This window comes from Pyrgilauda ruficollis, unplaced genomic scaffold (genome assembly GCF_017590135.1).
Source record: "Pyrgilauda ruficollis isolate IOZ18807 unplaced genomic scaffold, ASM1759013v1 scaffold95, whole genome shotgun sequence".
Taxonomy (NCBI): domain Eukaryota; kingdom Metazoa; phylum Chordata; class Aves; order Passeriformes; family Passeridae; genus Pyrgilauda; species Pyrgilauda ruficollis.
Genome location: NW_024531599.1, coordinates 1,177,423 through 1,190,577, shown reverse-complemented (window position 1 = coordinate 1,190,577; position 13,155 = coordinate 1,177,423). Strand labels below are relative to the sequence as shown.

At 52.4% G+C, this 13,155-nt stretch overlaps 1 protein-coding gene and 1 non-coding gene across 2 annotated transcripts in view; both read left to right on the top strand.

The window, feature by feature from the left end:
- LGR6 (leucine rich repeat containing G protein-coupled receptor 6) overlaps positions 1 to 12,917 on the top strand; it is a 147,252-nt gene extending 134,335 nt beyond the window's left edge. The window contains exons 15-18 of the mRNA XM_041489592.1: positions 683 to 808; positions 4,489 to 4,649; positions 10,093 to 10,173; positions 11,680 to 12,917. Coding sequence (XP_041345526.1) covers positions 683 to 808; positions 4,489 to 4,649; positions 10,093 to 10,173; positions 11,680 to 12,917 — 1,606 coding nt within the window. The remainder of the gene's footprint in view (positions 1 to 682; positions 809 to 4,488; positions 4,650 to 10,092; positions 10,174 to 11,679) is intronic.
- On the top strand, positions 4,140 to 4,232 carry LOC121365466. The gene has a single exon (XR_005957018.1). It is a non-coding gene; the product is annotated as a U6 spliceosomal RNA (small nuclear RNA).
- Positions 12,918 to 13,155: the final 238 nt, after the last annotated feature.

Sequence of the window (13,155 nt, the reverse complement as noted above, 5' to 3'; positions counted from 1 at the left end):
AAGGTTTCCTATTAATAAAGGGATGATGAAGTGCAGGAGGGGCCATCTTCAAGATGCTCTCATCCTGAACACTTAAACCTCCATTTGCTGATGCTTCCATAGCTGCCTTAGATGCCTTTAAGGAAGATCAGCAGGATGGGCTGTTTCTAATCCCAAGTTTTCCTATCAATAAAGGGATGATGAAGTGAGGAGGGGCCATCTTCAAGATGCTCTCATCCTGAACACGTAAACCTCCATTTGCTGATGCTTCCATAGCTGCCTTAGATGCCTTTAAGGAAGATCAGCAGGATGGGCTGTTTCTGCAAGAGTCACTGCAGACCATCTGTGCTGGCTCTGGAGGGACCCCAGTTCTCAGCCCCCTCTCTGAGACTCTTGGGTGTTTCATGGGCTGGGATCTGCAGTCATCCCTGAATACAGTGGAGGAAGAGATGTGTGGGGCACAGACGTGCACAGTGAGGGAGATGCACCCAGAGCTTTCAGCATGGCCACCAACCCCAGCCCCTCACCTTCCCAGGGACTGACTGCAGTGTTTACCTCCAGAGGCTCCTGGCCCCAGTGCAGCACCCAGCCCCATTTCAGCATCACATCAAGGGAGCAACTGAGGCAGTGCCCTCTGCTTGGCTGAGATCCCACCGCAGCAGAGCCCTGACCGTGGTCTCCCTCTCTGCTTTCCCCTCACCAGGGACTTGACTGACAACCAGCTGGTCACGCTGCCCCTGGATGGTCTGGCTGGACTGACCCATCTGAAGCTCCAAGGCAACCCAGCTCTTTCTGAGCCCTTCACCAAGGAGAGCTTCCCCAAAATGAGGTACTTGGAATGTTGGCTCTTTCACTCTTCACTTCAAGTGAAGTTGAACACTTCACTTCTGGTGTTCAGCACAGGCTGTATTTGCTCACAGCACTCAGCCTCCTGCTGTCCTGGCCCATCTCGTGCTTTGTCAACGTTTCCAGGCCCATGGGTTGAGGAAGATCCATCTGCTGCTAGCACATCTCATCTTTAATATGTTCCACGGGAGAGCAGTGATGAGCTCCCAGGCCACCACCCCCACCCCAAACACACACACACAAGTGGAAAACGTGGAGCAGGCCCAGCTCAGGGCTCCTCTCAATGGAAAATATTCCCAGAAGCAGTCCTACCTAATGACATCCAGGTTTTCTTCCATAAACTCTGCTTGTGTGGCCATGTCTTGTCTGTTATGGATTAATGAGGAGCCTGAAGGAGTCAAACTGATGAAGAAGAGGCTGCAAAAGGCTCAGAGCAGAGTGCTGTGCTGCAGGCTCAGACTTTCCTGACCCTTCTTGGCTCCTGGGTCTCAGTGTGGCACCTGCCTTAGGGCTTAGACACCCATGGTCCAGAGAACACAAATTCCTTCCAGATGAAGTTATCTCTTGCTTGGGTGTTCCAGGGAGTTCTCTTCAAGCCAGGAATGCATGAGCTGATATTCCCACTCATCCAGGATGGGTTCCCAAAGCTGGAGCTTCTCCAGTTTCCACACAGGGCTGGGGTCACAGATCACTGCACCAACACAGGGCTCAAAGCTCAGGTCTGAGGAGAAGTGTGGAGCTCTCCCTTCAGGCTGTCTCAGCAGTGGTGCCTGCAGGGCTCTCTCTTTCTGACTTTTTTAACTCATATCTAGGAAATGCTGCATGACTGGTTCCCAAATGGCAGGGGGTTCCAGAAGCTTTTGGGTTTTTTACACCCAAAATCATACAACAATAGAATGGTGTGGGTTGGACAGAAACATTAAAGCTCATCTCATTCCACCCCCTGCCATGGGCAGGGACACCTTCTGCCATCCCAGGTTTCTCCAAGCCCCATTCAACCTGGCCTTGGACACTTCCATGGCAGCCACAGCTTCTCTGAGCACCCTGTGCCAGGGCCTCCCCACCCTCACAGGGAAGAATTTTTTCCCAATATCCCATCAAACACTGCCCTTCCTAGTAGGAAATGAGGATTCCTTGTCCTGTCCTTCCAGACCCTTGTCCAAATGTCCTCTCCAGCTTTCTTCACAGAACCATAGAACCAGAGAATCATTAATATTGGAAAAAACTCTGAGGTCATCAAGTCCAACCTGTGACGAGTCCCCACCTTGTCACCAGCCCAGAGCACTCAGTGCCACATCCAGTTGTTCCCTGAACACTTCCCAGGATGGGGACTCCACCACCTCCCTGGTCAGCCCCTTCCAATGTCTAACAAGCCCTTCCTTGAAGGAATTCCTCCTGATTCCAACATGAGTCTCCTCTGGTGTAGTTTGAGGCCATTTTCTCTCTCCCTGCCACTTAGTGCCCAGAGAAGAGATCAAGCCCCACCTTGTTACAATCATCAGTTGTAAGGAGTGATAAGGTCCCTGCTGATGGGGGAGATCTTCCTTTTCTCCAGGCTGAGCCCCCTCAGCCACTCTCCATATGATTTACTCTCCAGACCCTTCCCCAGCTCCATTTCCCTTTCCTGACTCCAGCCCCTCAATGTCTTCCTTGAATTGAGGGGTCCAGAACTGGACACAGGACTCAAGCTGCACCCTCACAAGTGCCAAGCTCCTTCAGGCCGTGCAAGGAGCTCTGAGCTCTCCCTGGAGCCTTTTCTTCTCCAGGTGAACACCCCCAGCTCTCCCAGAGGGGCTCCAGAGCAGGGGGGCTCCAGCCCTCTGAGCAGCTCCGTGGGCTCCTCTGGTCCTGCTCCAACAGGCAGTCCCTTGTGCAGGGTGAGTCAAGCTCAGCACTTCCAGGGTGTTTCTCCTCTAAATTAGTTCCATTCACGTCTCTTGAGCTGGTTTGTGTTTGTACCAGAGAAGCTGAGCCTGCAGCAGTGCTTCAGTGAACCATGCCAGGCAACGGACCCATTAACATTCCCCAAATTTCGGGCACTGTCATTAAGCAGCCTTACTCTTGGGGCATATATCTGGAAGAGTCATCTGGGAGCAGTTCTTAGCCTTGCTGGGAGGATCTGCACCTCCCTACCACCTTTCAATAATAGGATCTAATTTGGAGCTTATAACAGGAAACGAGCTTGTATACAGAGTTTCCAGACCCTCCCGGGGCTCGGCCAGAAATGTTTGGGAACATAAAACAAAAGCATATTTTTAGAATATAGAGTTTTACCATATTTACTGATCTTGTCAGAGGACCTTAATTGTCTGGAAAACCTGGGGTTCCTTTGCATTCATCAGCAGTCTCCCTGACTTCCAGCAAAGCCAAAAATGCAGCTGCTGACAGACAGCCTGGTATTGCATCCAGATGATGCTCAGCTGCTGTTGAATTAACCTTGCAACACATGTTGTAATTAGCAACTAACAATTCAACTTTCAAGTAGAAATCAGACATATTTAAATAACTTGCTTCACTTGGGAGACCTGAGAATTCCCTGCCTGAGCTGAGACTCCTGGAACTGGAGTTTGAAGGTGCCCTCAACAAGCAAGGGGAGCCTTGCTCTAGGGAAGCTTCTCCCCTTGAAGGAAGGAAAGGATGCCTGGGAAAACATGGCCTTGGGGTAGAAATTGAAGACTGTACATTGCATATTGGAGAGAGGGGCTAGTTTATTCTGAGGATAACAGCAGAAGGGTTTTTAGGAATGTGGTGGTTTAGGACTGGTATTCTCCAATTTAGTATTCCTGCTAATACCATGCACCACTCACTCCTCCCCAACTGGAGGTACAAAAGGCCAAGATGATGGGTTGAGATAAGAACAATTTACTGGAAACAGCAATGAGATAAGACACAAACAGTAACATCAACAATATTAATAACAAAAAGTATAAGAAAAGAAAGTTATTTGCATGGAAAGCCCCCAACAACAAACAAATACCAGATGGCTCCCCCACCACATTTTCTCCTTTCCCCCTATCCCCCAGCAATGAGTTACATGGTACAGAATAACCTCTGGGTCCTGGTCATGCTCCCTCACACCTACTGCAAAAATTAACCCTGTTCTGGCTGGAACCAGGACAAGGAACTATCTGGGAACTTAGAGTATTTTCCAAACCTGGTGTTTGACAATATTGTATTGACTGACAGTGTCTTAAGCACCAAAAGTGGTGCAGAGACACCATGGGCTGCCCTGGGTCCACAGCCTGTCCTACATGGAGCCTTCACCAAAGAAAAATCCCTCTCCACTGTGACCATCACCACACAGACCAGATTTTGTCATGTCAGCAGCACAGGTACCAAAACTGGAACGATACAGAGAAGGTCAGCATGGCTCCTGCACAGAAATTCATGAAGTGTTCCATATTTTTTGACTCTGAGGTTAGCTCAGCTGCTTAGGGCACAGTGCTAATAGCACCAACAGTGTGGATGTGATCCCTGTAGGGCCCATTCACTTCAGAGCTGGACATGATGATCCTTGTGGGTCCCTTCCAGCCCAGAATATTTTGTGACTCTGTACAGATGAGTTTCATCTTTGAAATGAAGGAACTAAGCAAAAGGTGCAAAGCAATGGAGAGTCAGGCCATGGAGGGGACACACCTTAAAGTTCTGCTTTCCTCTGTGCAGAGTCCTGGAGGTGCCCTACGCCTACCAGTGCTGTGCCTACGGGAGCTGCAGCGGCATCTTCAGGGTGTCCAGCCAGTGGGAGGCAGAAGACATGGCCCCTGAGGAGGAGGATCCACACAAGAGGACCTTGGAATTGTTCCCAGGTCACACTGACAACCACTGTGAGTAAACAGCCTGCATGGTGATCGGCCCCTGGGCAGGGCTGTGAGCTGGGGTGCAATCCTGCATCTGCAGGAGTGGTGCCACTGTCACAGGTGACACCTGCCTCAGGGAGGGCAGGCTGAGCCTTCTTCAACACAGTGGCCCATTGCTTTGAACAGGCTCCATTTGGTGACCCTGTCTGGGAGAAAGAGTAGATCTGGCACATCCAAACCTTCACAATGGAACCAAAGGACCTGAGAGCCCCCACACCTTGGGCATATTTGTCAGTTTGGCCTTGCTGGCTATGGAGGGACACTGCTCAAGGCACTGGAAGGTGGCTGAGGCTACCTGGGACAACTGGGCTTGGTCATTAGACTTCTGGGCAATGTGGAGCCTTTGGCAGGACATCGCCTAGAGGAAGGACCCTGGGATTAATCTGAGTAAGAGAATGAACTCAAAGACCTGGAATATCCCACTGACTGGAGGCAGAGAGAGCTCTGTGTGTGCTGCTTTTGTGCACACCCTGGGTGTTACAGCAAAGGTCAGGGTTAGGTGTGACAAGAGGACACGTTTGAGGAACACAGCACAGGGACTGGCCAAGGCAGGGAAGACGAATCTCCATGGTCAAGTAGCATTTTCTGTCCAAGAGTCAATTTATTCTGTGCTCCAAAGTGCAGCTCTGCACAGACTGCATGAGGCCAGTTCCAGGAGCCAGCAGAGTGCAAGGCACCACTGCACTCCCAGCCCCACAGCACAGCAGCAGCCCCAGCACCAGGCTGCTGTGATCCCCCTGCAAGAGAGTCTCAGAATAACACAAAGAAAAACATGAGCCCCTTTGCTTCCTCTGTAACTGCTGGAGAGTGCAAACAACATTTCAGAACACAGCCTGGATGCTGCTTCTATTTATACATTTGTGTAAATACAGTGCACTTCCGAGGCCTGAGACATCCTGTAGGCAAATCCACATGGGAGATGGAGAGAGGGCTGTGCCCCTGGAGAGCCCTGACCCACCTGCTCCCAGGAGCACTGAGCATCCAGCCCAGCCAGGGGCCCTGCTGTCCTCCCACAGCCTGAGCAGGCAGGACTGCATCTGGAGGCAGATTCAGACCCAGAGCTGCTGGACTCTGTGTTATGGGCAGGATGACCAAGACACTTTGTGACACAGCCAGAAGTGACCCCCAAGCCCTGTGCTCCTGCACTGATCCTTCACAGCCTAAATATGACCTTTAGACATGCAAAGAGTCCAGCCAGAGGGTAGCAAATGTGATTCCTACTGGCGTGATGTGACTCCAGGAAGCATGGTAGACTTGGTGGTAACACTGGCCAGACAGTACAGAGGAGTCATGTTACAGTCATTGCTGCAGGATTTCATCCTGAGCCAGGTCACTTTTTCCATCATTAATGCAGCCCATACTGTAGCAGTCCTAGTGCAGATAGTTGTGGGGTTTGCCCAGCAAATTATGGCATTTGTGGAAAGATCTAGTTTGTGACAAGGGGCCACAGACCTGCTTTTGCTCGGTACCAAAGTCTTTGATGTCCCAAAGGATGCTCTCACCTGGCCCTGCCAGCAGACCAAAACCTACCCCAGGGTCCCAGGCCTCCAGGCCAGTCCCAGCACCACGAGGGGAATGCTGACTGATTCTAAGACCAAATGAGATTATTTGCAGCTCGTAAAGGCTCCTGTTTTCAGATGTTAAAGCATTGGATCTGTTTTGAAACATCAAAGTACAGAGGTGCAAATGTGAAATGCATAGGAACATCATTCCTTATGATGTGCAGCTTTTGCAGATGATTCTCCAGACCTCCAACAGCAGGGTCTGCTCTTGATGATATGGAGTTTGTGATATTGCTGTTTTACTTAATTAATCATGGCTTTATTTCTGTTCCCTGTGCTTCCTTTCTGATGACCACTGATGGTATTTAGCTGGGTTATATGAACCTTGTAACACTTTCTCATTAAAGAGGAAAAAAGCTCCCAAACATTCCTTTCATGCAAGAGGGAAAGTGGTCTGCTGAAGAGAAAATACCTTGGGGCTGTGTCTCAGCAGGTCCAGCCAGGCTTGTCAGGGCACTTGAACACTGTGGGAGAACTTGTGAGAGGGACAGGGAACACTTCCAGACAGCTCTGTCCTCTCAGCCTTGTGCACTGCTTCCAGTCCCTCCCAAAGGAGTCCCCAGAACCTCAGGCTGGGCAGTGAAAGGGATGGGGAATGGCTCCCAGTGCCCAGCCCTGCCCTGCCTGGCCCTGGCTCCTCCAGCCTCTCCTGCTCCCACAGCCAGCACCTGAGGGAGCACTGGCTGCAGACCCAGGACATGCAGTGCCACAGCCCCCAGGGCCAGATCAGCTCTTCCCCATCCCCCCAGAGCCCTGGCTGCCTGGGAACCCCCCACACCCGAGTATGTCCATTCTCATCTGAGTAACAGCCACCTGGGGCCCAAACTAGAGTGGTCAGGGCACATCTCATCATTCTGTCACCTTGCCAAAATGGATATTTAAGGTCTCACTTCCAGCACTTGGGATATCACTGATATGTTTGGGATATCATTGAATTCTACAATGGTTTGGGTTTGGGAAATACCTTGAAGCTCTTCTCGTGGCCCCCCTGCCATGGCAGGGACACCTTCCACTGTCCCAGGTGGCTCCAAGCCCCATCCAGCCTGGCCTTAAGCACTTCCAGGGATCCAGGGGCAGCCACAGCTTCTCTCCAGCTCTCTTGGCACCCCTTTAGACACTGGAAGGGTCTCTAAATCCTGGGGCCTTCTCTTCTCTCAATTATCTCAGCCTCTTTGGATTACAACTGGCAGAGTTTAGCAGACACCCCCTGTCCCAAGTCTGCCCCTGTGGCTGACCAGGAACCCAAAGATGGCTCAGGGACCTGTCACCAGGACAGCCCCCAGCAGGTCCCAAAAGTGCTGCAGAGGAGGGCAGGAAAAGTGCCCTGGGGCACTTCCCTCACCATCCCAGCAGCTCCCCTTGGGACCTCTGGTTTGAGGACAGAAGGGGATGAATTCACTTCAAAATGTGTTTGCAATGATGGAACAAAGCTGTGGGAAGGGAGAAGGGAGCACATGTGTGTGGATGCCTGGGCAGTGGGACACTGCTCCCCCAGCCAGCACCTCCAGCAGCTTGTGAAGTTACTAAGGAACTTCTGCAACCACCTGCAAACCCTGCAGGGTCCTTAGAGATCCACTTCTACTTCTGTCATTCAAAAAGCTACTCCAGACCCCAAAGAGGATCTGCCCAGGCCTCTTGCAGCCACCCTCACACCGAGGAGAGGGCAAGTCCCTGCAACCCCCGGGACTGCCCTGGCTGAGACAGACAGGACTGAGCAGGGAACGAGCAGACAGCACTAAGGGGGGAAAGCATTCAGCCCAGAACAGTTTTCTGTTCTGTCCCTTCCCCAGCAATTCTGCTCCTCTTCCTCTCTCTTGACTTTTGGTACAGGCAGCCCCTTTCTCATGGAAAGGACACTACTGGCAAAGAGGATTTTTCCCATAAGACCTCAGAAAGTGGAGGCACCTCAGCAAAATTCAAATAAATAACAGCTTCTTCAAAATCAATGCAGCCTGCCTTGCTGGGACATAACAGCCATTTTCCTTTAGCCAGTTTCCAGGCTGGAGAGGGGCTGGTTTCTAGCAGAGAGAGGTACATTTTTCACTTTGAGTCCCACTGTGCTGACTAAGGATTGCTTTGTAATTCCCAGCAGGCTCAGTAGTCCAGGCAAAACAAAAGATCATCCTTCACTTCAGGAAAATGTTTAACCTGGGCTTAAAACCAGGCTTTGAGGAGAAAATGGATGGCACAGGTTACACTTTCCCAAGGGCTGGGTCTCAGCAGAGCACAGAAAGAGCAAGGCTGTGTCTGTTTTATTTGGGTATCGTGACTGCACATCACAGCCTCCGCACTGTGGCTGGAAAAGACACTGGAGATTTATAAGACTATAAAATACAAGGATGAAATATTTTTCCATCCCACTGTGAGGGTTTCCTTGCCAGGCTCCAAAGCAGCAGTAATATTTCAATTCTTACACAGACAGATTTTAAAAATGATCTTTTTTTCCAAAGCTCCCTGAAGCTGAGAAAGCCATGGAGCTTGTCAGGAGGCACTAAAGATAGCACGTTATTTGTCATCATCCTTTAATCAAATAATCCCAGTCACATTTTCGAACACAGGCAGGGAGGATAGCTCTTGAGAGGCACCACTTCTAAACAGATTAGACACATAAATCCCACTCAGGTCAGCCTTATCTTCAGTGCTGTGGAAATTTGCCTTCCTGGCCACTGTCTAAGCTGCCAGGTGCACACCTGGGCTCCAGCATCAGTCCATTCATCCAAGACAGAGTTCATCCCACAGCCACAGATCCAGCTCTCTGGCTACCAGGCTGTAGCAAGAACAAAACCACATCCTTTCCCTTTCCTCCTGCTGGCAGAAAACCCTCCCAAGATCTCCACTGGGAGCTGGAGGCTGTGCCGGTGCCACGGCTGGGAACGGGGCAGCAGGACAGCAGCTGTCCTCAGCGTGTCCCAGTGCTGTCAGCCAGCAGGGCTTTGGGAACAGGAACAAGGAACAAAGCAGAGAAGCATGTCGTGGATTAGGCTGAGAGGATGCCATTCACCCTGGTGACGGCCTACACTGAGCACACAGCTGAGGGCTCGGCCCCATTCCCTTCCAGCAGCTTCTTCTTCAGCCAGGGGCTCTGTGCCTGACCCTCAGCAAGCCCCAGCCTGGCTCGGGTTGCAGCTGCCAGCATGACAGAGATGCCGGTGCAGGGCTGGGCTCTGCAGCCTGGCTGCACAAACCCCATGGCTGCAGAATCTGCAGCCACAGGCAACCAGTCTGCAAATCCCTCAGCAAATCCTGGGAACATCCACGATTCAAAACAGGGCACCACAGTCCCAAGGTTTTACAGGGCATAAAATAAAGCTATAAATGTTGTGTTCCCTTGTCTCTTTGCTGAGGAACTGTTTGGTGGTGGTTGCTGCTGACAAAAAATTTGTGCAGCAAGAAGAGGCTGATGGTTCCCTCTGAACAAAGCCCCAAAATCCCTGTTGATGAACAAATATTGGACAAGGCCTGCCCAGAAAGCTCCCATGGAGAAGCTGCATTTGAAGGCTTTGTGTTCTGTAACCACATAGGCTGGAGGATTTCGTTACTTTAATAAAGAGTGCTGGGAGGAGGGAACCGCAGTCACACAGCTCTGGGATCTGGGGCTCTCACACTTCAAATGTTGGGAGTAACCTAAAAACAGAGGGGTTGGCTACACTGCAACCCACCAACGTTTACAAGATCTTCTCCCTCTACAGCAGTGACTGCAGGGGACAAAGAGTACACCAGCAGCTACTTTGAACTGGCTGGGAAGGTCTGTGTGGAGGACAGGCAGCAGGAAAAGCTCCTGGCCCAGGTAGCTCTGATGGCTCTGCTTGTTCTTATCTGAGCAGCAGTTCTTGTTCTTTCCTCCCCAGATGACCTGGATGCAGATGATCTTCAGCTGGACCTTGAGGAATCAAAGCTGCACCCCACTATCCAGTGCACACCAAGCCCGGGTGAGCAGCCAGGGAAACCCTTTGAACAGACTTGGGATCTTTTGAGCTTCTCTCAATCCCCACGACCTTTCAGATCAGAAGCCTGATAGGCTGGAGGCCAAATGGGGGACAGGTGAGGAGTGTCCTTTTCCCTGTTGGGTGCAGCTGCTCTCCTAGGAGGGGAGGCCCAGGTCAGGATAAGCCTGACCAGGAACCCCAGGTACCACCAGCTCCTCCATCCACCGACCTGCTGCACTCAGACCTGGCTCTCCTCTTTCCCTGCATGACTTACACTTGGCTTTGCCTCAGCCAGCCTGGAATATTGCAGGGCAGAGCCTTGTCCTTGGAGTCCTGATCATACCTATGGCACTGCAAACTGCAGGGATACTTTGCTCTGTTTCCTGAGGAAGGGAGAGCAGGGAGGCACAGGACTGCACATGCTGGTTGGGGCTCGAGGAAGTTGCCTTTGGTTTTGTCCCTGTTCATAGCTCAGTGGGGTCCTGCACAAGCACACCTGGAGGCTGGAGAGGTCTGGTTCCAGCCAGTCTGCTGTGGGACACTGGCAGGGACAGACTTTTTACCAGCTGTTCCACTGAGTTTGTTGCAAAAGAAACAAGATTTCAGCTGAGGGCATGTCCTGCTGCCTGGCACTCTGAGTTTCACCTCCTTTGAGATGAGAAAGATTTCTCCATTGCCTCTAATTTTTTTGCTCTTTACCATCTAAAACTTCTACCACCCTGGTTTTATTTTTGCTGAGCCACTCACTGAAACATCCCAATCCCTCCCAGAGGCAATTTTATGCCATTGCCCCCTTTCCCCACTTTCTTCTTTCTCCTTTGGCTTCCAGACCAGTCCTCTTTTTACACCTCCATGACCTTCCCTTACTTCTATTCTTTCTTTCTCCTGACATCCTTCCATGTTCTGCCCGCCCAGACCCCTCTGTCCCTTCCCTGCCACACCAGCTCCCTCCCTCTCTCCCTCATGCCCAGACACTTCACCTCCTGGTGCTCATCCCCATTCATGCAAAACAGACACCACTTAGCCAAGGTCTTGAGTGTACAGAGAGAGGCTGGCAGTACCAGAGCAGGATGCAGCATCCTGGCAGATCTCCACACCACCAGCTCCCAGGGGAACATGAGGAGGAGCAGGTAATGGCAGAGGGGCCCAAATGTCAGGCTGACACCAGGAGTGTTGGTCGGTCTGGAGTCACGACCTTCTTACATTTTAGGAGCACTGATCAGTTTGTTGTTCCTTACATTTCATTTTGACCTCTCCCTGCACCTTTTTCCCACCCTAGACAAGATCTGAGAGGATGCCAGAGGCACTCCAGTGTTGGGGCAGGAGCACAGGGCAGAGCCAAGAGGCAGCTGCAGAAGAGGGGGGACAATCTCATCTTTTCCTTGCCAGCCCAAGGCACTCATGTGGCTGGTGGGGCCAGGAGAGGGCTGGGACTTGGCCACCACTCCGAGCAGCACCACTGGAGAGAAGCAGTGCCTGCTGGGTGTAACTTTGGGGTTTGTCTTCCAGGTCCCTTCAAGCCCTGTGATCACCTGTTTGAGAGCTGGATCATCCGCCTGGGAGTCTGGGTCATCGTTCTGGTCTCGGTGCTCTGCAACGGGCTGGTCATCCTGGCTGTCTTTGCTTCCCCCAGCTACCTCTCCCCGGTGAAGTTCCTCGTGGGCTCCATCGCTGGGGCCAACATGTTGACAGGCATCTCCTGCAGCATGCTGGCCCTCGTGGACACCCTCACCTACGGCCACTTTGCCCGCTACGGCGCCAGATGGGAGTCGGGTGCAGGCTGCAGGGTGACAGGGTTCCTGTCCGTGCTGGCCTCCCAGGCTGCCATCTTCCTGCTGACCCTGGCTGCTGTGCAGTGCAGCCTCTCAGCCTCCTGCGTGCGGGGATATGGGAAGTCCCCGTCCCTAGGCAAGGTCAAGGCTGCTGCCGGTTGCTGCCTGTTGTTGTCCTCTGTGGCTGCCGTTCTGCCTCTCTTCTCCATTGGGGAATATGGAGCATCCCCTCTCTGCCTCCCATACCCCATCCCAGAGGGGAAACCCACCACCCTGGGCTTCACCGTGGCCTTGGTGATGACAAACATGCTCTGCTTCCTGACCATCACCGGCACCTACATCCGCCTCTACTGCAACCTGCTGAAGGGGGAGTTCAGCGCTGTCTGGGACTGCGCCATGGTCAAGCATGTGGCCTGGCTGATCTTCACCAACTGCCTCCTCTACTGCCCAGTGGCCTTCCTCACCTTCTCCTCTACCCTCAATCTCTTCCTTATCACCCCAGAGGTCATCAAATCCGTCTTCCTTGTGGTCCTGCCCCTGCCTGCCTGCCTCAACCCCTTGCTCTACCTGCTCTTCAACCCCCACTTCAGAGATGACTTCCGCCTGCTGAGGCAGAAGGGGCAGGACAAGGGCAGCTTCCCTCAGTCCTGCAGGGCTGATGACATGGAGAAAAGCTCCTATGACTCCACCCAGGCTTTGGTGAACTTCTCCGACATCGACCACATGTGTGAGACACCTGATTCTCTGGGAGTGCGCCCCATCCTTGACAGCTACAGCTTCCCCTCCATGACACTCATCCCCTGCCAGCAAAGGGTGGGCACCAGGGGCAAGGAGAGGGGCTGCTCTGAGCATTGCCCCTGCCTCAATGACAGTGAGGTGCTGATAACTTCAGAGAGCCGGGATGTGTCTGGCAGCAGCCTCCGGATAACCTTCTTCCCCTCCCCACCCACGCCGCCCTACACATCTCACTTATAAACCTCCTCGGAGCAGCCGTGGGAACGGCCCCACAGCACACGCCGAGGGCCAACAGCAGTGCCAAGGGGCCAGCAAGGTGACACAAACGGCTCCCTGAAAAGCACCAGTACAACCTGTCTACCCTCATCCCCATCATACCTGCCTGGGCAACAGGCACCGCCAGCTACCCCTGGCCTAGAAGGGCTCTGACTGAGCTCCAGATATTCAGGGCTGGCCATGGGAGGAGACAATCCCTGTG